Source organism: Mus musculus, chromosome X, assembly GCF_000001635.26.
Source record: "Mus musculus strain C57BL/6J chromosome X, GRCm38.p6 C57BL/6J".
Taxonomy (NCBI): domain Eukaryota; kingdom Metazoa; phylum Chordata; class Mammalia; order Rodentia; family Muridae; genus Mus; species Mus musculus.
The window spans coordinates 42,807,722-42,835,579 of record NC_000086.7 but is presented as its reverse complement, the minus strand read 5'-3'; the positions used below and the strand labels follow the sequence as shown (position 1 = coordinate 42,835,579).

The window sequence follows — 27,858 nt, the reverse complement described above, 5'->3', positions numbered from 1 at the left end:
GTAATTGAGGAAAATACGTAATAAAAAAATACAAGAGAAAAAAAAAAGAAAAGAGACTGTGAAGGGACTAAGGTCCTAGAGGCAGCACATGTGCACAGAGAAGCCTCTGGGATACACTAGTGTATCAGACTGTGTGCTGTACTAGTAAGAAAGACACATGAGGTATATTTTTAAAAATAACAAATGGGTACTCAATAAAGAAGGCACTATAAATGTTCAATAATGCTATCACTTATTTTTATTATTCCTACAATTGCTATTCTCTGAAATGAGTTTTGTCTGTGAAAAATGTTAATTTCATATTATTGAATTTCTTCTGTGTTCCTAAATTGTACATATCAAAGGTTAGAGCAACATGACAACCAGTGAAAATCAATACTGTAAAAGCTGCCTCTTTGTCTGGAGGCCAGGTATTACAAGTTATAAAATTTCCTCATTGCTCTCAACTACGTGATAAATAGATAATCATCTAATTGTTAATAAATGTCCAGTTAGATGACACTAAGAATTTGGGCAGTTGTTAAGTGTTCTGTATCCTTTACCTTCCACAAACAAACTAGAGTGAACTCCTACCACATCAAAGTCAAGAATAATATGATTTTTGACACGTTAGCTGTATGTACACAACATATCTGATATTACATCTGAAATGTAGAAAGCAATCGTCCCTCTGGGTACTCTCTTCCATTCATACTTTGTAAGAGTACTGAAAAGAGAGTAATTCAGCCTTCTCGGTATCACCTACAGACCACCCAGAAATACATGAAAATTCTTGAGACATTGTATCATAGTGTGTGTGTGTGTGTGTGTGTGTGTGTGTGTGTGTGTCCCCGCGCACGCGCGCGCGAGCACACGTGCAAATGTGCCCTATCAACTATACCTTTTAACTATAGTTCTGTAACAATTATGTTGACATATAATTTATACAACCATACAATTTACTCCCTTGAAATTCACAATCCAGGGAATGCTATTATGTTCATAGTTGTTTGCCATCACTATTATTTAGTACATTATTATCATTCTAAAGAATTACAAGTATTATACAGAACTCATATAACAATTATCGTCACAAATTTCTACGTTTTTATATAAATAGAATTATGTGATATATAAACATTTGAGTACAAACATTCTCACTGAAATGTTCTCATAGTTCTTGTAATTAATACAGGTCACACTTAGTCTTTTTATGGATGAATAAACTCCACCAATTGAATATACAAGATTCTGTTCACACATTCATTATTTGAAGGACCTTTACATACATTTTAATTTTTGGACTACTATGAATAATTCTGCTATAAATATTAATGCACATATTTTTAAATGTTTTTATTGTTTGAGTATTTTGTAGACAAATATAATGTGTCTTGAACAGGGGCACTTCCCATTCCTTCTTCTCCAATACTATCCTAACCCATCCACAGCTTTTACATCCTCATTTCATGTTCTCTTTTGTTAAGTCCAATAAATCTACTTGTTGCTGCTTATATGTGCACTGCTGTAGGAACAATCTATTGGAGCATAGGCAGGCTCTCAGGGGTCACATCTCTGAAGAAAACTGAATCTTTCTCTCCTAGAAGCCTTACATTTCTAATAATAGCTCCTTAGCAAGAGATGGTACTTCAGCAACACCTCCAAAATCCATGCTAGGATTTTGTCTGTCTTGATAGTATAGAAGTCTTGTGCATATAGTCACAGCGGCAGTGATTTGATGTGTGCAAAAAACCCTGTCATATCAAGACAATACAGTCTTGTGCAAACTTTTTACTAACTATGGGCCCTAAAATAGTTCCTCCACCACCCCTTCATCAATATCTCTAAACCTTGATGGAAAAGTGTGATATACATATTCTATAAAGTGCAATATTCCTGACTCTAGTATTCTCTAAAGGTTGGCCTGTTGTGAGGTTTTTTATTAATTTCCATCTATTACAAAAAGGAGCTTATTTGATAAAGATTGAGAAATGTTATAATCTAAAGCATAAAGATAAGAACTGGGGGGATCATTTATTACAAAAATAGAGTAATTGGATTGCCTCCTAAGATCTAGGACCTAGCCAGCTGTGGGTTTGCCAACTAATTAAGTATATAAAGCAAGATTTTCATCTTTTGTAGTGGGGGGTTTAAGTCAAGTGAGAAAGTGGTTGCTTACTCCCATAATACTCATGCCACTGTTCTACAAGTGAGGCAATATGGCCAGGCCAGTTATTATTTAAGCATTATTGCAGGATTCAAATATGAATAAGATGGTTTATTACTTTTCTCCTCCAATAACTTGTAGAGAACATTCCGACACTATAAAACCAACACAAAATTTATTTACAAAAAAATTAGGAAACCATTTTAAAAGAATTATGTTTCATTTTACACATTATCAATGAGCAAATATATAATCAAAGTACCATTCCAACTAAGTTGTTCAATTAAAAGACAAAGTTTTAGCAATCTCATTTTATCATATGCCATATACATAAAGAAAAACTATGTACTTTATGATATAAGCTATTCTGATATGTTATAAAGAATTTCCATTCATAGACCTAATCTTTTATACATGCAGTGATATGTTTGTCAAGTGCAAACTTAATTAATGGATTTTAAACACAGCAATCTATTATCAACATCATAAAGACAAAGGAGCTTTATTTACAAACATATAATATTCTCTTTGATTTCTCAAATGTCTAAGGATTTAGACATATTCAAGTACTCCTTTTGTCAAACCTTGGAATGAAAGGATAAATTATGCTTTTATTAACAACTAATTTTTCATCTACTATTTACAATGCCTATGTGTGGGGTTCATTTCTCTACTTCTTTCTTCTACCTGTTTTGGAAATATATAATTCATGCAGAAATATGTTTAATAGACAATCTGGACAACCTCTTTTGATGAAATAAGAGTTAGGTGTGGAGTGGGACTCGATGTTAGAGTGCTTACCTTGTAGGTATAAGTAAAGACTTTTGCTTATTTCATTTAATACCCTTATAGTTTTAAATTGTGAGAAATAAAGATATACTTTACATCTCTATTTTTCTCTAAGAACTAATATTCTAAATTTTACAAAGATTTATTAATGTGAAAATATTATATTCAAAATACCATCAATATGGTACTTAAACCATCTCACATACAATATGAACAATTATTCTTTCAAAATGTTGAATATTCAGTAGGATGAAATGAAGAGTAAATACATTCTTTGTACATTCTTGAATGCCTTTATGAAATGTTCATGTTTCTGTTAATATAAATGCAATAAAAACAGTAGCATTAACCTAGCCAGTTTTTTATGAACATCCTTTTTAGTAAACACATGTCCAATCTTGTACCAACATCCAATTGAGTTTTGATTTTCATATATTGAACCCAATAGAATTATATCTATCATAGTATATTATGTAAGAAAAATATATGCATATGTTCAGAATACAGTTATTACCTTGCATTTATAAAACGGTTTTCTTAATAACCGCATTGTTGGTGTTCAATTGTATGTCTAGATATTTAAAACCTTGGTTTAAGAGACACAATCACTGCAAACCATGTCCATCATAATTTTCATGCCCTATTTTCTTGCCCTTAAGGCAGCTTGACCATTTCTTGTTCAACAGCTACTTTCACTTAATGTGCCATCCTTCAATATCACTTATCTGGCCTTTGGGTTTTCCAGCTCAGCAGTTGATACCTGTGTTGCAACCTATAAAGAGAGTGTTTAGCTCAAACTAAATTGGTGGATATTGGTAAGACTGTGATAACTACAGTACTTCACAGTATGATATAATTCATGGCTCTATACATTTCATTCCCCATGTGTACAAGGAAAAGCATTCTGTTACTAGAGAGCATGCTCTTCTTGAGCCTTTTGATGTGCTTCAGGAAAAAAAAAAAAACATGATCAAATGATCATTGAAACATGAACAATACAAGAGCATAGCTTATCAGTCTCTTGCTGGAAATTTGTATAAAATCAGAATGTTATACTTGTTCAATACTATTTCATTTGCTTTTATTAATCAAGTATGTTTTTCACAAAAAAACACATTTTGAGTAATTTTCACATATATTTTTTCTGGAGTTTTCCACTCTTTTGAGTTACACCATTAAAAATGAAATCATAAATGACATCATAATCACTGGACTGCAATATATAACCAATTTTGAGAGCTAATAAAATGGAGAAGGTAATTTAACAATGTATGTTGCCAGCAGGAAGCTACTTCTCTTTCTGATACACGAGGCTCTAAGAGGGTAGAGCCTGGTATATTTCCCATCTGTAAATTATGAGAATTTCTCTTCTCTAATACCACTAGATTAATTTATTTTATTTAAATTATGGTCTACTTGTTTGTTCATGTACTTTTATCTCTACTCACCTTATCGTAATTTTACCCTCTTAAATGATGAGACCATCTTCTTGTAAAGTTACTTCCATAAATTATTGATGCATATGGACTCTAGATGTACAGTGGTGATAACAACCAGAAACTCCAACAGTAGAACTTCATGAGCTTCTTTTGATTTAATAAAAATCATTAAAGAAGCACTATTATGTAATGTATGATGCTATACAGTGCAGAAAGAGAAGTTGTAATATTAGATAAGGTTTCCATATAAAGATTGATGTCCCTCAACCAGTTTTGTGCAGAGATTTAAAAATGAATTTATTTATTAAAGACTATTCATGGCACCCCAAAATTGTACTGCTCGATCCTAGAACATTTTGAATTGTTTTATATTTATAATATTGTTTGCACGACCAAATGGTGCATTTTAAGAAGTGATAAAAGCTTCTAATGAGGATAGTTATTGGACAAACTGAATATTAAGTTGAGAGCAAAAATGCCCACATAAATATGGTCTATTAATCTCCTGCCCATGGAAGGTATTTATTGCTTCTAAACCCTTAAGAGTTAAATTTATAATCCACCCTTTGGGAACCAAATTGTTCCATCTTACGTAGAAGAAAAGTAACTTTCAGTGAAAAATAAAGGACTCTGTTGGTCATTTATTATCTCAAAGGGTGTGTTTTATTAGAAATGTCAATTCCACAAAATTATGTGTCCTGTAATACATAATTATGTTCAAAATTGCATTTGAAATCTATTATTAACAGTTAACAGTGAACATTCTTAAAATAGTTATTACTCTTGGCCTTAACACAAAAAGCAATAATGTAGGTATTTTAGGGAGTTAAAAGCTGCAAGGCCTTGGCCTCTGAATAAAGTCACTGCAGGTGTGTTTCTTAATGGGCTGTTAATTTTATGTCAGGTGAACACAAAGGACAAGGACCGTGCGTTTTAAAACTGTTTGGTATGGAGACACAGTTGATGGCTGGAAAGATAAAGATGGGACGAAATGAGGCCAAATTTAGGCCTCCGGGAGAATAAATAATCCCTGCTTAAAATGGAAGCAAACCAATTCTCTTTCCTCTTTTTATATTCCTTCTCTCCCCGCTATCACATGACGTAGTATTCCATAGAAATATACATTAAGCTAGCACATCAAATAAAGTTACTCTTCTTCAAACTAAACATCTGCCCCTCACAGACGAGGTCCTTCTGGGTTTCATGTATTTGGCTATTAGTGCTATCCAAATGATTCAAACTCATAATCATGGTGTCAGTTTAATGTTTCCTTTGCCTTCACAACTATTACCTTCACTGCTCAGGTATTGACGAGTGAACAATGCAACATCAGCACCACTTGGAGTCACTTCAAACATGCATTCAATGCTTGTGTTTGAAAACTCCTTTTCTCAGTTACATTAAAATTTGACAAGCTCCGCTTTGGCATCTTCTATATTGTTCTCATATCTTCCTCCCACTTTCCACCTATACTAAATTACTTTTCACTGAAATGTACCTTTTCTACAGAAGTTATTTGTGCTTTAATATTTGTGAAAGAGTTAAATTGCCATTACCCTACAGAGATATTAGTGATCGTTTCAAAAGAGGCATGTTGCCAAATAAAAGTTCCAGTATACTATATGGGATATTGCCCTTCTAGTTGTTGGTCAGAGATAACATGGAGAACCCCCCCCCCCCAAGCAATTCAGGCTACTGCTGTCAATTTTTGTTACCCAGCAGAACATGATGTTAAGATCTTATTGCTAAATTCACCATAAGCTTTGCACATAAGATGTGGAGAAATCAAACAGGTAACTAACCTGGAAGTTTCCTCATTGTTTCCAATGTATCAAAAGATGATTTACATCTAATAGGAGAGAAAAATCATCTGTCTTACTCAGTCATCAACCTGTGATCCAGAATAGCGACAAGCCTAGCAATATACGCCAATGGGAACAATAGTGGCAGGAATGCAATTATGGGGAGGGGGGATAATCAACTACTTTCTGATTTTACTTAAGGCCAACTCCCAAACAGGTAAAGGATGCCTGGCACTATAAATCTGCTCAAAAGCCAAGAGCTGATGAGCTCATAGGCACATCGGTGAACCTACTTGTATTATTTTACTAGATGGACATAGTATCACAAAATTCCATCGAAATTGTACCCTAACACTTATAGAATAGTGCAAATGTAACTTCCAGGCTTCATCCGAGACTCATTTTTGCACGGTAGGCAGTGGTGAACACAGAATTTCACAATTGGTTAAAGCACAAACAGCAAGTACCTATGGTATACTTATCCATGAATAGACCACCTGTGTCATATTTCTCTCCTAAAAGGCTCAGGATAGATCATGGAGATAGTGCAGAAAGACTGTAAGAATCAGAGTTAGGAGATTCCAGAAATGAAACAGTGTTCTATAGACATGCAGAACTTAGGTATTCATGAACTCACAGCAGCCGTGGTTGCCTGCACAAGATCTGCACAAAGTCAACCCAGTCTTTCCAGTGTGGAGAGAAAGAGACTCAAAAACCTTCACCTCTAGTTAAGGAGTCAGTAACAGGTGATGGCTTCTGGAGCAGGGCAAATCAGTTTTCTTTAATGGTATGATCCCTGGTAGGATAAGCATACTCTGTTGTATGAAAACTTGTATGTTTTCAGGGCCAACCATTTGGTATTGGAAAACCAGTTAGTATGATCATTCCTGCAGAGAACTATTATTCTTACTCTCAATACTCCTTAGGACTATTATTCTTACTCTCAATATTCCTTAGCTACCTATAGTTTTTTGTTGTGAGTTGAGATCTCATGAGCTTTCTCCCATCTACATTGTCATGTCTATTGTTGGACAACCTTTTCCATCTCATATTAGGTAGTCATATTGGTGAGACTTTATGGGCATAAACTCTATTATTACTTAGAGACACAATCTCACAGGAAACCCCCTAACCTTCTACCTCTTAGAATCATTCTTCACCCTTTTCTACAGTACTCTCTGTTATATTTTCTATGGTACTTGTAAAGAGCATCTCTAGCTAAGTTGAAATATTTGATTTAAATCATATATGCATATTTATATAAAGAATTATTTATATGATGGGTTTCCTTTAGATAAATAGTTAATATTATTCTTGTGGTTTTTTCAAATATTCTTACTGTTCTATGTTAACTTTACTAATCAAATCCTCTTGACTAGTTCTAAAAGCAGTATGTATGAACAATGAGTCATTATTTCCAACTCTATTTAGAACTCTTCCTTATATATGCATAGCCCACAGCCTTAAGATAAAAAAAAAAGTTTTAGCATTGTGTGTTAGTGCAAGCTGCTCCTAAGTCTTGTGTAGAGTGCCATGTCCCATAATTACCATTTTTGACTCATTCATCTACACATTTATTAAGTAATTATATATTGATCATTTGTGTGTATGTGTTTGTAAAATCTTTACATACATTCACATACATTTATTAGATACTGAAGTTAAAGGAATGGACAGTGCAGCTCTACTCCTTGTCCTCAAAATGCGTACTTTATATCCTGGAAAAATAGGCAATATGTGACACATACATAAAATATGTAATGTGATGGATAGTAATTACTACAAGAAAATAAAAGGCAATGTGGTTATTTTCATATTTGTTGCATTTATTCAGAGATTTTCAAAACTCACTGAGACCAACAACTACATCTTACTCATCTCTCTAATTCCTCCATCTATCAAGAGAATGAGTGTTCAGTAAATACTTCAAAGTAGTCGTGCTAAACAAAATAAATGCAGTAGGAGTTTAAGAGAGAATTTGGCATAATGGTTGATCAGAAAAAGCCTCTTAGAAGATATTTAATATGAGTGATACATTGAAAGATACAGGGAGGGAAAAAAAGCTGTGTAAGTTGTTTCAATATATTTGTTCTTGAAAAGCTAAAGAGCATTGCTTTTAAAATTAAGATTAATTGTATGTATAATTCTCTCTTTTTAAAACAGTGTTCCAGAAGGGACGAGCAATTGACACTGGGGAAGTTGACATTGGAGCCCAGGTCATGCAGACCATTCCACCTGGCTTATTCTGGCGTTTCCAGATTACTATCCACCATCCTATATATCTGAAATTCAATATTTCTTTAGCCAAGGACTCTCTTCTGGGAATTTATGGCAGAAGAAACATTCCACCTACACACACTCAGGTATTTGATATAATAGGTATTTTCTTAAATCCTTTTAGAGGGTAGTATATCAAGCACTTCGCACGTCAGATGTTGTGATTTGTGAATACTGTAGGATTCAAAGATGAAGGCAAAAAAAATCTTTGTAACAAAAATATATAAACTAATCACACTTTAATGAAAACACAGCAACTAGAAATAAAGAATAGCCTTTAGGAAAACACATTCAGAACAGATAGTCTAAGGAGACAGTCTTTAAACTCCATCTCTGCTTCCTACAAAAGGATCATGATGAGTTTCTCTGCTCTCTCATTTTAGCACTAGAGTCGCCCTGTTTTGCATATCCTTTTACTATTATTCCAGTAACAGTGTAGAAATCAACAAGAACATATTGGCAATATACACACACATATATATATACATATATATGTACATATATATGTATTTGTGTGTATATATATATATATATATATATATATATATATATATATATACATATATATAGAAAGAGAGAGTGAGAGAGAGAGCAGGTTTTATCTTACATACAGAATTTTTTCTATAAGCAATCATTCACAGGATTTCAAATATATAAAATTTCTGCAGTTTCTAAAGCCTATTTATAATCAGATGCCATATTTCTCGTGTTTTTCTTAACCTTATTTTTTCCACATTAATCCATTAGTAGCACTGCTCTATCCAAGATTAAATTTGAAAGAATTAAACGCTCAGTCTATCCTTCCCCCAACAAGGATGGCTAGAGTCAATAATCAAAATGTCATTCAAATGTGAATCAGAAAACATAGGAACATGTAAAACAATATGTTTACCAAATGATTAGAAGGGGGAGGCTAGCCTTTGAATATATTAATACATACTCACAAAGATAATGAGTTGTGATAAATATTCTCGTTTGTAAGTTTCATTTATTTGGGGATTTTTGAAGTGTAAAAAGCTTTTAAATTTGTTAAAAAGGTCACATTTCTGAGCAGAATACGCTCTCAAGTATCTTCTCTTAGACAGATATTTTCATAAAATGTCAGGATCTTATACATAATCCTCAAATTTGTTTCTATTTCTTGAGATTTTTGCTTTTTTAAATATTTTTATTAGATATTTTCCTCATTTACATTTCCAATGCTATCCCAAAAGTCCCCCATACCCTCCTCCCCACTCCCCTACCCACCCACTCCCACCTTTTGGCCCTGGCATTCCTCTGTACTGGGGTATATAAACTTTGCATGTCCAACAATTTTTACTTTGAACTGAGTTCACAACATTTGTAAATGTAGTGAAACAATTTTCAAAACTAAAAATTCATTTGACTTCAAATATACTTAAGAATTGGTAACTTTCTTTTACATTTTGCCAACTCTATGAGCAAAGAAATACATACTGAATATGTCAGTGATAATTAAAAATGGTTATATATCCAGAAGTTCAAAGTGGTTCAAGTTCATATTTGTGTTTGTATTTGTTCCAGTTTGATTTCGTGAAATTAATGGATGGCAAACAACTGGTAAAACAGGACTCTAAGAGCTCAGATGACATTCAGCACTCCCCAAGGAATCTGATCTTAACATCACTTCAGGAGACAGGTTTCATAGAGTATATGGACCAAGGACCTTGGTATCTGGCATTTTATAATGATGGAAAAAAGATGGAGCAAGTATTTGTGCTAACTACAGCAATTGGTAAGCTGCCATGCCTGTTATTTGAATTTACAGTATAGCTCTAGAAAGTCACTAGTGGTTAAAAGTACTTGGTTACTTACATACTGTTCCTTCTACTTTAACGTCATTATTCAATAAATGTCACTATGAGTAACATTTTATTTTTGTTCTCATTGTTGTTAAAACATTGGTTAAGAATTTTCTAAAGCTCCCCAGTATTTGCTAATATTCTAAGACTCTTGTCATTAATCCCTTTATAAGTTCTTAACAGAAAAAAAATATTCCATGGTTAATATTGTTTAAGGAGCTAGATAGATGAACAACTTCAGAGAGAAATCTTATAAGCAAAATTATTTCTGTTAAGCCGAGCCCAAAAGCTTGCTCCTATAATACCAGTGACATAAAATATAGATTTGTGAGTTCAAGACCAACATGAGCATAAAAGGATCTTCAAAGCCAATCTTGGCAAACCAGTGAGTACCTATCTTAAAATATAAAATATATTAGAGAGTATAGCCTGGTGACAGAACAATTACCTAACATGTATGATTCCTAAGGTTCGATCCCTGGTGAGAGAATGGGAGATAGGAAATAAAGACCTTGTTAATCAGTTTGATTATAAAATAAGAGCAAATAATTACCTCTTAAAATAGAAAGACTGGCATCAAGACAATTCTTTAGAACAATTGATTCTCAAACCTCTAAGGCTTCAAAATACAAATTGAGAATACTTAGAGAAGAACAGTGGAAACAATAAGGGAAGTCATCTCAAGCCTCCTTTTTGGGTTTCTTTAGGTCTGATAATCAAATAGCTCCTTCATTGTGCCCATGGCCTTTTAAATGGAGCTCTTTCGAAATACAATGCCTAGCATTCACCATCACCCTCCTTAGTCTGAAATGTCTCAGTCTTTTGTCATGTTTTCTCAGTAAACACACTCCCCTGACCCTTTGTGTGAATAAAGCTAAGCTCTTTAGCAATTTGGGAGTCCTTGGGGGTAAACAACTTGTAGGCACAGCCTTGTAGCGTTTGAATTAAAAAAAAAAAAAAAAAAAAAAACAAACCTGCATGTCTTTTAAAAGAAGAGAAAATCTTTTACAGCTGTCAGTTCTCTATACAACTCTCTACTTTATCCTTTAGTTAACCTGTTCAGCCATATGTTTAGGAAGATGTGTTGACTGTTAATAAATAGACCATCTGCTCTTGATAACAATTATGTTCTATTTTTACTTGATGCTGAAGACCTTGAGAAAGTAAAAAACAGTATTCTAGCCATAAGACTATTATTTGTTTCCTCTAAAGTAATTAGAAAAACAATAAAAATCATACGGAGACAAACTCCATTGATCTTACATCTCCAAAATACATAACATTCTTATTAAAATTAAAAAATTATACATTTTTAGTCACATCATTATTTTGTCACTAAGAGTGTATCCATAAAAGTCAGTGCTGTGAAAAAATCAAAACACAATTTTGATATGATTAATATTAAATTATAACAGACTAATTTAGAGAAATTAGAAGATATAACGTATTTGTGAATATTTCCTCTCTTCCTTGTGATTTAATCTGTCATCTTAAATTGTAAATACTAAACAAGCTATTTACCTGTTAAAAAGTAGTAGGACCAAGAACCGTGCTTGGAGGCTTTTTATCTTTGCCTTATTTCATCCCCAAAGGAACTTAACCTTTCATATCTTCATCCAGATATGAAACCATCAGTTTCATATTAGCAAAATATTTGCATTTTGCACATGCAATCCAGTATCTTTTGATATGTTTTATAAAGCCAAGGATGTGTTTTATATAGTAAGGTATGGTGCAGTGGAGGGGGTTGACTCAGCTGGCCCATGCTGAAACATCCCTCCTCTGAGGTGCCAGTCATACAATGGATCTAGTATAAAATAGAGTTTAAAGCCAGGCCTACCTGACTATTGCTATGTAACTGTTGGGTGGAGCCTTGAAGGAATGCTAAGAACTTTACTTTTCTACTTGTTTAATATTAGAAACAAAAGACATCATCTTCCACCCTCATTTCATTAAAGAAAGCTCAAGGAGGCTAGAGAGATGGTTCAAGGTTAAGAATACTTATTGCTCTTGCGGAAGAATTGGGCTCAATTCCCAGTAGCCCCATAATGGTTCCCAAACACCCATAAGTCCAGTTCCAGGATATGCCCTATTTTGTCTTCTGAAGACACTAAACACAGACATGATATGAATACATGCGTTCAGGTAAAACACTCATACATAAAATAAAATGGATAAAATAACAGCAAAATTTAAGTTCAAGTAAATTTCTCCAAATAATCAAAAGCATATAAGTCATTTACTCTAAAGTATACCCACTAGTTTGTTTTTATATTTTTATGCCTTGTCTTAATGACAGTGAAAGGGTGCTTCTATAATTCATAAACAAACTAAGGGTTGTGTTGTTCAGAATCCATGAAGCATCTGAATCCATTTCAAATTATTTAAATACTCTCTAAAGTGGGCACAATAATATTTTCTTGTCTCTTTTCTGCTCACATCAGTCACAGGCTCTGTAATCATGTAGTAAATGTTTTCATGTGGACTTGAACTTGAACTTAACCTAGGTTGCTTGATAGATAAATAGATTGCTGGACAAAATCCCTTAGTGACAGATTCAGGAGACTCAGAACTGAAATCCAAGTTTCTATGTTACAGGTGTCACACAATGATTTTCCTGATGCAAGAACTCATGAGCCACAGTTATAAAATGCATTTCTCAACCTTCAGTGTATCTACTCATTCATTCTCTCTCTCTCTCTCTCTCTCCCTCTCTCTCTCTCTCTCTCTCTCTCTCTTTCTCTCTCAGATATTTTCTTTATTTACATTTCAAATTTTATCCCCTTTCCTGGTTTCCCCTCTAAAAACCCTCTATCCCCTCCCTGCTCCCCCTGCTCACCAACCCACCCCCTTCCACTTCCTGGCCCTGGCATTCCCCTATACTTGGGAATAGAACCTTCACAGGACCAAGGGCCTCTCCTCCCATTGATGACCGACTTAGGCCATCCTCTGTTACATATACAGCTGGAGCCATGAGTCCCACCATCTTTTGTTGATAATGTTCAGGCAAAGACACCATGACCACCTCCTAGAATCTCTCTTTTGTATTAGAAATATATTTTTTGTAAGTGAAGGAAGGATTTTTATTTAAAAAGGAAAAAAATAGTGAAATTATTTTATTAGGCCAGAATTAGGAGGCAAGCAAGAAAGCAAGCGAGTGAGGAAGGAAGGAAGGAAGAAGGAAGGAAGGAAGGAAGGAAGGAAGGAAGGAAGGAAGGAAGGAAGGAAGGGGGGAAGGGAGGGGAGGGGAGGGGAGGGGAGGGAAGGGAAGGGAAGGTAAGGTAAGGGAAGGGAAGGGAAGGAGAAAGGAAGGAGGGAAGGAGGGAGGGAGGGAGGGAGAAAAGGAAAGAGAAAAAGAGAGAAAGAAAGAGAGCGAGAGAAAGAAAGAAAGAAAGAAAGAAAGAAAGAAAGAAAGAAACAATAAAAGAAATAAAAAGAAAATCAACACCAAACCCAGACACTATTGCATATGCCTGCAAAATTTTGCTGACAAGACCCTGATATAGCTGTCTCATATGAGGCTCTGCCAGTGCCTGGAAAACACAGAAGTGGATGCTCACAGTCATCTATTGAATGGAACACAGGGCCCCCGATGAAGGAGCTAGAGAAAGTACCCAAGGAGCTGAAGGCGTCTGCAACCCTATAGGTGGAACAACAATATGAACTAACCAATACCCCCCAGAGTTTGTGTCTCTAGTTCCATATGTAGCAGAGGGTGGCCTAGTAGGCCATCAATGGGAGGAGAGGCCCTTGGTCTTGTGAAGATTATATGCCCTGGTACAGGGGAATGCCAGGGCCAGGAAGTAGGAGTGGGTAAGTTAGAGAGCAGGGCAGAGGGAGGGTCTAGGGGGCTTTTGGGATAACATTTGAAATGTAAATGAAGAAAATATCTAACTAAAAAAAGAAAATTGAAAATCTCAGGTCAAAATTGCTAAGTATAGAATTTTTATATCTTTATTATTTAAAGAAATATTTAATTTTAAATATATTTTGATCATAGTCTTCCCCCTCCAAGTCCTTTCAGATTCTCTCACCTTCACTATACATATAACTTTAATTTCTTTCTTAAAAATAAACAAACAAAAATCCAATACAACAAACACAAAAAGACATATCATACCAAACACAATATCCAATACAACAAACACAAAGAGACATATCATACCAAGAGTGGCACATTGAGCACCTGATCCTTTATAGACCGATAAGCTAGGCATCATTATACTCAAATATAATTATAAACTATAAAAATTAATGTTATCTTCCAAGACTCACATCTGTAAATCAGTTGTTTTTCAGAAGAGTTATATAAGATTTTCTAAGTTATTTTCTGCACAACTTTATGAGTACCTTCAAAGCCATTCTGCATTCCTGTGAAAACTATTTTGTAAGAATGAATTTCAAAGAAATGGCAGGGAAGTGGCATTTAGTCAAAAAGGCATTTCTCGACAAAATGCTTAGGTTCAAATGCTTTTAGTGGTGGTGAATTTAATATGAACACTTACTTTAAAAGCAATCCATTGTCACTTATTAATGAAAATAAACTACTAATTCTCATATTTAACCTGTCAAGATAGTATATTAAATAGTTCATGTTCTAGAGAAGAAACTAGTTGCTATAGCATAAATGTGAAAAATAGACATAATCTTTGTCTTCTTGGTTACATTTTGAAATCTGCTTTGCTTTTAAGAAATGTCTTAGAATTCTCATACCATTTTCGCTTGATTACAAATGCCTTTAAGGATATAATTTATGTGGACCCTTTATCCACTTTAGAGAAGAGTTAGTTTTTGTTCTTCTCTTTAAAAGTCAATTCATTCACAAAATTGAGAACTGTGTTGAATAATCTACTGTATATGATATCATGCAGAAGTCTTTGCCATCTAATTTTGAACAATAAGAGCTTTGTGGGCAGCAGAAGACAAGATTATTACAGACAAGGAATTTCTGAAACTTTTTAAACAACATGGCTCTTGCCTGGACCTAGGTTCATTTTTTTTCTCTTCTTTTCTGTTAACAGAAATAATGGATGACTGCTCAACCAATTGTAATGGAAATGGAGAGTGTATCTCTGGGCACTGTCATTGTTTCCCAGGCTTCCTTGGACCTGACTGTGCTAGAGGTAATGTTCTATGATTCTGATTGTCTTAGAGAAGTGGTTCTGAACTTTCCTAATGCCGCTACCCTTTAATATGGTTTTGTTGAGCAGTGGGCACCAGGTGTGGGGGAATAAAAGGAGTGGGAGAAAACCTGTGTCCTGCCAGAGTTCCAGTGCTCTGGGCGGGAGGATGAGGAAGGACTTCCGTATGCTTTCCAAGTGGCCCCTGGTGTGAGTCTGGCTGTGGGAAGACACTGGACCACAGCTTAGCGGTGGTGGACAAGAGGCAATCCTAGCAGCAGGTTCTCAGTCTTGGGTATCCCTCGCTGGATACTGCTGAAGAGCTGAGAACAAAGTGGGGGCTCCAGGGGCAGCTCACTCATCCCCAGGGCAGAAGGGAGGAGAAGGCAGGGAGCGCAGAGGCACTGGGTGGTTCCCAGGTGAGTGAAAGTCCTTGGTCCAGTTGGTCCATGGCTGGAGCACAGAAAGGCCTTCCAGAAGGAAGTTAGATGTGGCTCGTTAGAGGAAAATCTATCCCATCATTCAAGTATGGTGGGCCCTGATGAGCAGAGACAGTCTATGGTTTTAGAGCTTTGTTGTAGAAAGGCAGAGAGAAAGAGAGAAGCTAGAAAGAGAGAGAGGCCAGCCATGGCCATGTGGAGAGAGGGGGGAAGAGAGAGAGAAGGATGGCTAGAGAGAAAAGTAAGAAAGGTGAGAGCTTAAAGAGAGCAAGGGGGGTCCAAGCAGCTCCTTTTATAGTGAGCTGGGCTACCTTGCTGTTGCCAGGTAACTGTAAAGAGGAGCATACCTAGCTATAGTTAGGTAACTGTGAGGGTAGAGTCTAGCCAGAATGCCAGAAGCTTGGGACATTGTCTGTGTGACTTATAGTCACAGAATTATGGAGTTGGGAGTTTTGTGGTGTCAGGCATCTGTCTCTGGGAATGTGGCTCCATGTTTCCTCCCTTGTAGAGTTTTCTACTGGGTCGCCGTGGCAAGCCTCATTCAACCAAAATAGGCTGCCTGTCATGGCCTCACACAGTTTCTTTTGTTGTGGTGAACCCCAACCATAAAATTATTTCATTGCTACTTCATAAGTATAACTTTGCTACTTCTGTGAATCATAACGTAAATATCGGTATTTTCCAATGGTCTTAGACAATCTCTGTGAAACTTCGCAAAGGAGTCATGATCCACAGGCTGAGATACTAGAGAAATGTCGTTGGAAAACTCAACATTATGAGCAATAGTAGTGATAGAAACAATAGTCATATCAGCAATGCCAGCAGTGCTCACCAACAATTGTTACCCAAATCTGAGCACTTCATATGCCAGCTCTGTTCTAAACACTGCTTATTTCCTCTTTTAATTCCTCCTTCCTACAGTGTTCCTATGAATTAGGTCTGCTGTTAGCCCTACTTTATGAACAAAGAAAGAATCTCAAAAGGAATGGTTAGGAAAATATATGTGCCAGCTGAGATATGAACCTACATCATCTGAGACAACTACAATATACTACTTATATGTCTTGTATAAAGTAATTCATAGCAGTCTGAGTTTTAAAGAAGACAGAATTTGGAAATACTATTATGTAAAGAAATTTAATCCAGCAACATGGCTGCTCTGGCAAGGGATCACATCCAAAGACCTTTTAGGTCTGTGTGATTTGGCTTGAATACAGACATGCTCGTAGTACATACCTTTTATCCCAAACAATGAAGATAAAGTTAGTTTTTGGAAGGAAGCTGCCTTGTTTGAAAGTGACTTCCAATTGAGGGACAGACAAAGTGATGAATCTGAGAAAGATTTGACAGGATGAGTCAGAGATAAGACATGCCCAACTCTCACAAAGACAGGAAAAAATGGCTACTTAAGAGCAGGGCAGAGTCAGCCAGCAAAGGAGGGTAGCTCAGTGTGTGCAGTTCAGCTGAGTTCAGTTCAGTGCAGTTTGGTAGAGTTCAGTTGAACGCAGTTGAGTTCAGTTGAGTTCCTGCACTTTCATTCTGTTTAGTTCCGTTCATGAGGTCAGCATAGTCAGTGTAGTCAGTGCAGTCCAGTTCCTGGAATTCAGAGGCAGCAATTCAGTGAGAAGTCAGTTTGATTCTATCTGAGCCAGAACAGCTGAGTTGAAGCGGACACACAGAGTTCAGGAAGAACTAGAAAGGCTGAGATTATCCAGCCATAAGCCTCCAAGATGACAGTTCCATCTGGTGAATAAAATTTACTTTTACACCATCAGAGCTGGAAGTAGTGATGAATCACTAGATGGAAATGGAGTTTAGAAAGTAAGAAATTGAAATTCAAGAGTTAAACTTGGTACTCTTTATTGTTTCATGCTCTTGCACATAGTTTAATTAATTCATGAAAAGCTTTAGATAAATTGGACCATGCTTCCCTCTAGAAGTGGAGTTATTATTTTCCAGATGCTTCCTGTTCATTTTCAATATAGTCTTAAAAGTTTCTGGTCTGCTAGGTTTATCTTTGATTTCTTAGGAGAAAAATAACTGTTCATTTACATTAAATTCCATTCCACCGAGAATTTTAAAGCAGTTGGTAGGGTTCTTATACCATAGCATGTGAAATGAAGGATAAGGGTTTTGTATATTAATATATATATATATATATATATATATATATATATATATATATATATATATATAAAAAACAAAAGATGTGGGTACTGACCTCAAAGCCTCATAGATTTAAAATGAACACACATAATAACAAAACAGAATACATATTCTAATAAAAGTATATAGAAAGTAATATCCACTGAAAATCTGTTTGTATAGCCTTTACAAAAACCCCTTCTCATATGAATAATGCCCTATTTACTAGATTTTAATGTATACATTCCTCAGTGTGTGTGTGTGTGTGTGTGTGTGTGTGTGTGTGTATTTGATGAAATAAAAGCCACTGAAGAGATAAAACCCTTAGCAAAATATAGCAACAGTGATAATAGTAGCAGTGATAATAATTAGACATTGTGATAGAATTAAAAGCAAGTACATATTCTCCATATAGGAAATAGTCATAATTTATCTTTACCCAAGTTCTATAAGAGGAAAATTCTGTCAGTAATCATGATCATAGGCCTACTTAATAATAAATAAGACAAATAAAGAATTAAAACAATTAATTTTATGAGGAATGACATACTAGAACCAATATAGAGTGATTCTTGAAGATGTTCAAAAAGATTATAAAAACACTACAACTTATTTGCTAACCTTTAGATTCTTGCCCTGTGCTGTGTGGTGGAAACGGAGAATACGAAAAAGGCCACTGTGTCTGCAGGAATGGCTGGAAAGGGCCTGAGTGTGATGTTCCAGAAGAACAGTGCATTGACCCAACCTGCTTTGGCCATGGTACCTGCATCATGGGAGTTTGCATCTGTGTTCCAGGATACAAAGGAGAAATTTGTGAGGAAGGTCAGAATCCCATTTTAATATGTTGCTTCAGGCTTTTCTCTCACTTGATTTTCCATAATTTCATTCTATAATACTAGTAGAAAAACAAGCAATCTTTGCAAATAATGAATGTTCAACATACCCTTGGTACAAAGAGCAAAGGTTTGAGGTCAGGGAAGCTCATGTCTCTTCTAATAGCCTTATGGAATGCATGACACTGTTCCTATGACACCTGAAAAGCAGTAAATGCAAAAGTGATATCTTTTAATTTCTAATATTGTCTTATAACTTGATAATTTTCAGCTTATTTTAGGTGTTAACCATATGTTTTGATTATTACAGAGTCCTTTATGCTGCATAATGAAACATTACATTTAAGAATGCAATAAAAATAATGATATAGACATATTTGGAGACATTTTGCAAATGTTTTCCTGGGGAGTGATTTGTAATTACCACTATTACTTTTGCTTCATGTTATTTATTTATTTATTCTTACATGCCTCATGATGAAACTTGACCTCCTTCCCTAAAAATAAATCAGACCTGCTACTAATGAGTTTCAAAGCAGAGCCTTTGTATTAAATTCACCCCAAAGGAGCTTTTAGAAAAAATATTTTTGAAATGGCTATAGTTTTATCATTTAAACAGACATATTGGAAAATAAGTTTACTAGTAATCAAACCATTTTCATGCCACATTCTTCAAATAAGACTGATTTCAGAAATAATATGAAACCATTACCATGGGAGATAGTCTCATCACAACTGTTGTTCAGGAAAGGGGCTGCTGAAAATGCACTGTAATTGCTTTTTAAAGATCGCTCATTAAGACTATTACACAGCATTCTAAAGGGTTTAATCTCATTCCACTCCATGAACAAGCAGGATTTTAGCTTTCCACCTCCTATTAGTGGCAGTAGAATATGGGTGTAAAGAGTGTTTGTTCCAGTGAATTCTACTTGGTCTGTATAGGCACTGGAGTTCCTATGATATCTTAAAAATATTTTTATATAATCATATAATGATCAAATTATCATTATATGTAAGCACAAATGCAGATGCTCTATAGACCCAGACACAGTTAACAGTGAGTGATATCTATCACATCTACAGTTTGCCATGAAAATCATGTAATTAGAAAATGAATGAAAATCATTCATTAGACTCTGCTGATTTAAATATCATAAGCAGATGAAACAGGGGCTTACCATAAATTAGCCTTTTACTTGGTCTCTAAGAAAATATGTAAAACAGCCAAAATAACAGAAGAATGCTCACCATATTAAATGGCATAGGCTTTACAAGTGCAATATGAGAATAGTCTAACTCTTATATAGCATAGGAAGAACCTATAAGCTGAAACAAGCTATGGACAGTTTATTTACAGACATGATGTTGTCGTTGTTTTTATTGACTGACTTAGTTGCCAGTTTTTCAAAATAGAGAAGGGTCACATTGAAAATTCCTACTTCTAACTTCTCTTGAACACTAGACTGTCTGGGCCTGCATCAGCTAGAGCCAAGATCCTTTTAAATCGAATACATGGTTTCACAGTTTGCTCCCCATCAGCAATATCATAACAAATACCCCATTTCCTTCACACCTGCATTCTCTAGCCTGTTGATTTCATTCTTCCAATTTCAGTATGACTTTCATGATGTAAACATATTTATAACAAGCATTTCTAGTCCAGGAAGAAAGAAGTTAATAATAATCACCCTTCAGAATGATCTTTATTAGGAAAACACCTCCATGGGGATCATGGGGAGTCATGCTTGGGCCTTGGGTGGAAAAGAGCATTATGAGAACGTTAAGAGTGATTAGCTTGAAATGGGAGAATAAGAAACATAGCTATTACATACACCATCATGGGGGCAGGGCCTACAAAGCAAAGAGAGCCTTCACAGGAACACTGTGAACAAAGATTTATGACTTTTACAGCTTTCTAGGATATAGCAGGAAGTTGTACACCACAGAATTTAATTGAGCCTAGCCTATGTGAAAAGAAGCATGTAGAAGCCAAGTATTAAGTAGGACTTACATAGCAGTGGCAAGAGGAGGAACTGGAGTTGCTCTCTCCCCAACGTTGGTCAAGATCTGCAAGTTCTAACTTTCAACTGGAAAAGGAGTGGTCTTCTTTCTACCAAACATGACTTAGATGAATTGAATGTAACACACCTCTTAAGAAAATAAATTAGATGGCATTTTGTTTATTATTCTTGTTATACATTGGCAGAACCAAATAAAGTCCTTCTAGAAACAGTCTATATCATGAACTTTACCTCTTACTCCAAATCATGAATGAAATAATATATACATTTGGAGATTTTATTTAATGATAAGCTCAGTTATTAAACTATTGTTCTAATGACCTGGAGATCTTGGGCTAATTATGATAGCAATTACTACAATTACAATAGACATTTTGTGGCAATAAGCCACACCCAAAGAGTAAGTCAGACTTGCCAATTCATGCAGGTTGCATCAAGGTATTCCTCTTGCTTCAAATGTACTTCAAAGCATAATCAAGATGAAGACAAAGAATGTGGAAGTCAACCTTGCCATTTCACATAGAATAGTCAGTGGAAAGCACAAAACAATTTTCTACAGGCAAAAATTTCTAGACTCACAGAATCAGAGACAAGTAGAAATAGCTTATTCTAATTGACAAAAATATATCACAGTGTTCTGGTAGAAGATGTAAGCATCATGAAAGTTTGAAATACAAAAAAAAGTTGCATTGTTGGTGCTTCTGAAGAATAAATATGAGGTTGTAAAACTTTGTGTAAATTATATTATTTCATACAACAGAATTCACCTCACCAAGTTATCCAATTAAAAACTATATAAAACTTTGATTCTAATTTCAGTAAGGATAAAGAATGACTTATCAAAAAACTCTCAGTTATTTTTGAAAAGCTGAGAAATTCCTACTGAGGGTCCATACAGGTCCACCTACTCATTTGTGTGGGGAGTATCACTGACTGTTCAGAATTGCATGCAGCATATGTGTGATTTTCTTCTTCCAAATTTAGGTTGTAACCTTTATCATATCCTACCATATTTTTAAGTGTTAATAATCTTCTGGTTTAAACACAATGTTTGCATGAGTCATTTTATTGCCTAATTAAAGCAACATTAACGAGACGATACTAGGAAATCAATGTATCTCAGTTCTATAATCCCATACCTCTTCTCTCTCAACCTCCCCCAACCCTTTTGTTTTTGATATTCAGAGGACTGCTTAGATCCAATGTGTTCCAGCCATGGCATCTGTGTCAAAGGAGAATGTCATTGTTCTACTGGCTGGGGTGGAGTCAACTGCGAAACTCCACTTCCTATATGTCAAGAGCAGTGCTCCGGACATGGAACTTTTCTTCTGGACACTGGAGTTTGCAGCTGTGATCCCAAGTGGACAGGATCCGACTGCTCTACAGGTAGAGTGGTTCTCTCTCTCTCTCTCCCTCTCTCTCTCTCTCTCTCTCTCTCTCTCTCTCTCTCTCTCTCCTCAAGTCAACCTGTTCATTTCATTAAGGTACTAGATTGTAAGATCTGGAGTGTATAATTTCATTAATCACAATAAGTTCCAGGTATTTCCTAGTCAGTATTCTTCTTCTTCTTCTTCTTCTTCTTCTTCTTCTTCTTCTTCTTCTTCTTCTTCTTCTTCTTCTTCTTCTTCTTCTTCTTCTTCTTCTTCTTCTTCTTCTTCTTCTGTTTCTGCATTAAGTTTCTATGTGACAGGTGTACGTGGTTTACCTTTTGATCTCGTTGTTTCTTCTATTGTAGTTCCTTCAATAGTCTTCAAATTTCCTACAGTCTGCTCTTGTCAGATTCTTTCAAATCACTATCACCACAAACTGGAATAGTCAACGTATTCATTGAGCAACTCATTTTAAAAACTTAACAACCACAGTATACCCTGACTTCTAGGATAATCTGGCTCTAAAATGAGACCCTGTCTCTAAAGACAGGAAATAAAGATTAAAATTATAAAGGTTATTTAATTGTCACAAAATGTATACTTAGAATCCATTAATTGATAGATGTACAACATATATTAACATCTATGTGCTGGTCATGGTGCTCAGAGCCAGTAATATAGAAGTGCCCAAAAGGGGTGTAATTTTTGCAGAAGTGAATATTATAGTCTAGTTGGAAAGACATATTTACCAAGTTAGAAAAGAATAATGAAATCCAAGTGACTAGACCTATGGAGAAGTATCATATGAATTAAGCCTGATTATTAACTTATTTTCAACATATTACCTAAAACTTTTCATAATCCCATGTGTCAGCTATAGTATTATTGGATGCTACTATGCTTATTGCTGAAATGCTTAATGATGACTTGTTATTGTTGCCTATCCTAAGTGTTGCAATATGTCAATTCAATGTAAGTACAATTATTATGAATACTTGAAAGATGAGGAAACCGAGGCACAGAGACAGGCTATAACTTATCCAAAGCACCAATATATTTTTGTGTCTTCAGATTATATTCTTATTAAATGAGTAGAGTTAACCAATGAATATTCTGGGAAAGCTTCTGCCTATGAATTTTGCAGAGGGTGTAAAATGGCATATGGTAAGCAGAAAACTTCAATGCACTGTGGGATTTTGTTTCCAATGAGTTACATATGAACTGAAGTCTTAGTCAGGGTTTGTATTCCTGCACAAAACATCACGACCAAGAAGCAAGATGGGGAGGAAAGGATTGATTCAGCTTATACTTCCACATTGCTGTTGGTCACCAAAGAAAGTCAGGACTGGAAATCACACAGGGCAGGAAGCAGAAGCTGATGCAGAGGCCATGGAGGGATGTTCTTTACTGGCTTGCTTCCCCTGGCTTGCTCAGCTTGCTTTCTTATAGAACCCAGGACTACTAGCCCAGGGATGGTACCACCCACAATGAGCCCTCCCACCCTTGATCATTAATTGAGGAAATGCCTTACAGATGGATCTAAAGGAGGCATTTCCTCAAGGGAGACTCCTTTCTCTGTGATAACTGCAGCTTGTGTCACATTAACACACAAAACCAGCCAGTACACTCACGTTGAGCCAGAACTTTGACCTTGCATATTCCATGTATTTAATAACACCCATCTAAGAGTCATTTACCTACTTTATTATATACAAAAAAAGGTGTTAGTACAGGACCATGTCCAGGGCCATGAGACACAAAGTATGATAGGAAGCAATGTTATTTCTCTGAGATGAGAGAAGACATTGAGGAAAGCCTCACACTTGAATTTCTGCTAAAAAAAAAAAAAAAAAAAAAAGATGGTGAAAAAGATGGTGAATGTTTATTGGCTGGACAAGAAAGGAAAAACCAGGCAGGCAGAGGGAGTAGATTTTAAAGGAAAGACAGGAATCTAAATGATACAACTGGGGGCTTGAAAGTCATTGGGTAGTTGTAGCTCAGGAGTACAAAGGAGGTAAAACTGTCACCAATGACAAGAGCACTGGGCCAGAACATAAAGAATTTTATTGACACACCATGCTCAAGAATTTGCATTTCCTCATAATGCAATAGGAGTGTACTGAGTAGTTTGAACGAAACTGCAAAGTACATTTAAATTTTACCACTCTGCCAAACACTGAAAATATCAATTCATAAAGGATGGCACAGGAAAGGAAGGAAGTGGCAGTTGAGTATGGAGATGGAGAACTGGTCTAACCAGTTCAGGTCAGTGTGTAAAAGGAAGAAATACCACCAACTGATAGAGGGCGGGGGAAAGCATGTGGGCAAAAATGTGGGTATCCTGCAGAGGGACCATACATAGTGCTTGATTATATGTGCTGGAGTTGTTTGCATAAGGCATAAATAGGCATGCCAAGCAAGGGGTTGAGATTCAAGGACTGAATTACAAAAGAATCCTTTTGTTATACAGCTCTGCCAACATTCAATATGGATGGGGAAGGCCCATGTATTATTGAGAGTCATTTTTGTCAGTGGTATAGCCACTGACAAGACGTTCTTGCTCAAGTTAATAACTCTCAGACCCACAATTTGACAAGAAACTCTAATTAAACTCAGTGAAAGTATACTTTCATAAAAGAAAGTATGACCTGCATTTGTTGAAAAGAAGGGTTCTAGAAAAGAGGGAATCTGATGAGAAAGGGGAATCTGTTTTAAAATTAACTAACATTCATTTTATATATGTGCAAAACTGTTAAGCAAAAATAAAATGAATATAAATGCATCTTAAACTGGGGGTGAATACTCTATACATTTTTCAGCAGACCAAAAGAGCAGATGATTGTCTAGAAAGAATATAGAAAATAGTGATCAAGTAAGAACTCCATGGAACATCAATATGTCTCTACCATATTAAGGTTCTTTATGTTAAGTCAACAATTGACTCCTAGAATTGAAGATGTAGCTCAGTAATAAAGGCTCTGGATTCAATGTCCAGAAGTGCTAAGAATTCAACAAGAAAGGACAAAAAGCACTTGTTTGTTTATATACAACTAGCTTACATGTATTGAGAATAAAGAGTGATTCTGTTTCAAATAACTTTCCCTCTGATCTCAGCTATCCCATACATGTTCTGCTTGGTGCCTTGAAATGAGATAAACTTCCTCTTAATGAATCACTCCAATTGTAATGTTGCTATTTCAAGTGAGTCAGTATACAGTTTCTCTTTCTAGTGTTACCTGCTGTGTTAGCTACTTTTCTGTTGCTTTAATAAGCACCATAAGGCAATTTAAGAAAGGGGCAGTTTATTTTTTCTCATGGTTTCAGGGGAATAAGCTTTTGGATGATAGCAGAGGCTCACAACAACAGGCTGTATTGTGCCAGCAGGAACACAAAGCTGGGACCTCAAATCTCAAATCACAGCAGAAGACAGAGAGTATAAAATAGAAGTAAGTAGGCAAGATTTTACTCTCAAAACCTGCTTCCAGTGACATGCTGCCTTCAGCCAAGATATAACTCCAAAATGTCCCCAAACAGCCATCTACTGTGGACCAGTGTTCACGTGCCCAAAACTATGGGGACACAATTTTTATCCTAACTACTACACCTGCGTTCCTGAATATGCAATGCCATGTACCAGTCTTATAGGCTAGGGAGCAAATTACATGAGAGAAGAGGCCTGTAATAAAGGGGACTTAAGGAAAGATGGCTGACATTTTTGAGGTTGCAGTCCATCATTGTAAAGAAGTCTTGGCAGCGAAATATGAGACAGGTCAGAGGTCAAGAGTAGGAGGAATGCTGGAATTCAGCTCACCTTCTTTTTATTTAGTTTAGGATCCCAGCCAGTAGTAATATGGTGCCATCCTCCACATTCAGGGTCAATCTTCCCTCTTCAGTTAAATCTTTCTCTAGAAAAACCATTGTAGACATAGCCAGAGGTGTTTCTCTGGTAAATCTAAATCCAGGCAGGTTGATGACAAAGATTAACCATCACAAAGGAATTTAAGGAAGGTAGCATTGTGACTACATCTGCATTTTAGAGAAATCTTTCTGGAAAATGTTTGAAAAACTAGTTTAAAATGATATCTATGCGATTTGAAGGAATTTAAAGACACATGAAATAGAATAGACATATGTGATACAAGTTATGAAAAAGGACTTGGTAACCACATGGGGTGTCCCATGCTATAACCTGCTGAGAGTATAGAAGATTGGCATAAAGCCAAGAGAAGTCTGGTCTGTGTAGTGAGTTCAAAACCAGCTAGTATTATACTGTAAGACCGTGACTCAAAAAAAAAAAAAAAGGGACTTTAGAAACTATATGAGTTTAAATGAAGACTTGGATTTTACTAATAGTGATTTGAAAATTATTAACATGCTATGTAAATGGTAGCAATACTCAGTGAGAGTAGTTTTCACCTATCAAAGAATTTTTATTACCTAGCTATTCTGTGTTGTTTGCTATGGTCTTGGCATATGTCATCAAGCCAATAAAGATTCCTGCACTGCAGTCTGGAATGGTGAGACAGATAATAATAAGAAATACATAGGAATTTTTTCAGTATGAATAAACAAAGACATTAAGTACGTGACCCAAGGTCATAATCCTGGTGAGTTTCAAACCTATACGTAAACATCCGAACTGCTAATATCATGCTAAATGCAGTGTTTTTCTTTTCAGCCTCATACCACCATACTCCTACCAAAATAAAACAGGAGTTAGACAAAGAGAGAATGCTCAAATGAATAAATTCTCTTATTGAAAAGCAGATGAAAACATTAAACACCAAGTGTATGAATGGGATATTTTTGTCCAGAAAACCTGAACCAAAGCCACATTCATTTAGTTCATGCCCAATAACAAAACCTCACTAGAAAAATTTCTTATTCACACAAGCACACCTAATAAACCTACCAAATTGAAAAATAGGGAACAGAAATGCTTTCCAAATCTCCAGTGCCATGGTAAGAATAGTCCTTCTGTGATTTTTAAGCTCTATAAAGGTTGTTCCCAAAGAGCATATTTAACCATAGAGATGATCTCACTGTGCAGACTCTTAATTGAGTGTTCTCAGTACAGGAAGCAATTTAGCATCTGATTCTGATAATGGATTGTGTCATTTCAAAGGTGGATATGCTCTTTGCCATTGATCATCTTCTTCCTCCAACTACATGAAGCTGCTTAGCTGTTGGCATGTTAACTATGCTGCTTTGATATCAAGGGGACTGCAGAAAATCATCTGCTGATTATTTTTAGTCTGTTTCCAACCTACAGTATTGTTTGCAGCCTTAAATTGATACTTGACATAGACTTCTTTAGCCTGATAGTCTCATGACACTTCACAAAGGTTAACTCATTAGTCTTTAAAATACCTCAAGAGGAATATAATAGAAGCTTGTTATATCATGGGTTAGATTTGGATATACCACAGGTCAAATTGTGCTCTCTTAAAACATAACTCCTTGCTGTAAAATCTCAGTAATACATTTAGCCTGTTGTAAGGGTATTGGCCCTGGCCTCTGAGATCAGCATTGTAAAATGTGCCTAGTATATTTCTTTGGTAAGATCTGACTTCTCCTGGACACAGTCTCTTACAGGAGTATAAAAATAGAATATAGAGTTCTGTATCTCTTTTTTCTTAATGAAATTGATCTG

General features: G+C 35.6%; 1 protein-coding gene across 8 annotated transcripts in view; it reads left to right on the top strand.

The window, feature by feature from the left end:
• Positions 1-27,858, top strand: part of Tenm1 (teneurin transmembrane protein 1) — a 901,303-nt gene that overhangs the window by 593,589 nt on the left and 279,856 nt on the right. For all 8 annotated transcript variants that reach the window (XM_011251006.3, XM_006541491.4, XM_006541492.4 and 5 more), the window contains 5 exons: positions 8,340-8,539; positions 9,999-10,209; positions 15,298-15,399; positions 18,609-18,803; positions 22,021-22,221. In XM_011251006.3, the coding sequence (XP_011249308.1) occupies positions 8,340-8,539; positions 9,999-10,209; positions 15,298-15,399; positions 18,609-18,803; positions 22,021-22,221 (909 nt within the window). The remainder of the gene's footprint in view (positions 1-8,339; positions 8,540-9,998; positions 10,210-15,297; positions 15,400-18,608; positions 18,804-22,020; positions 22,222-27,858) is intronic.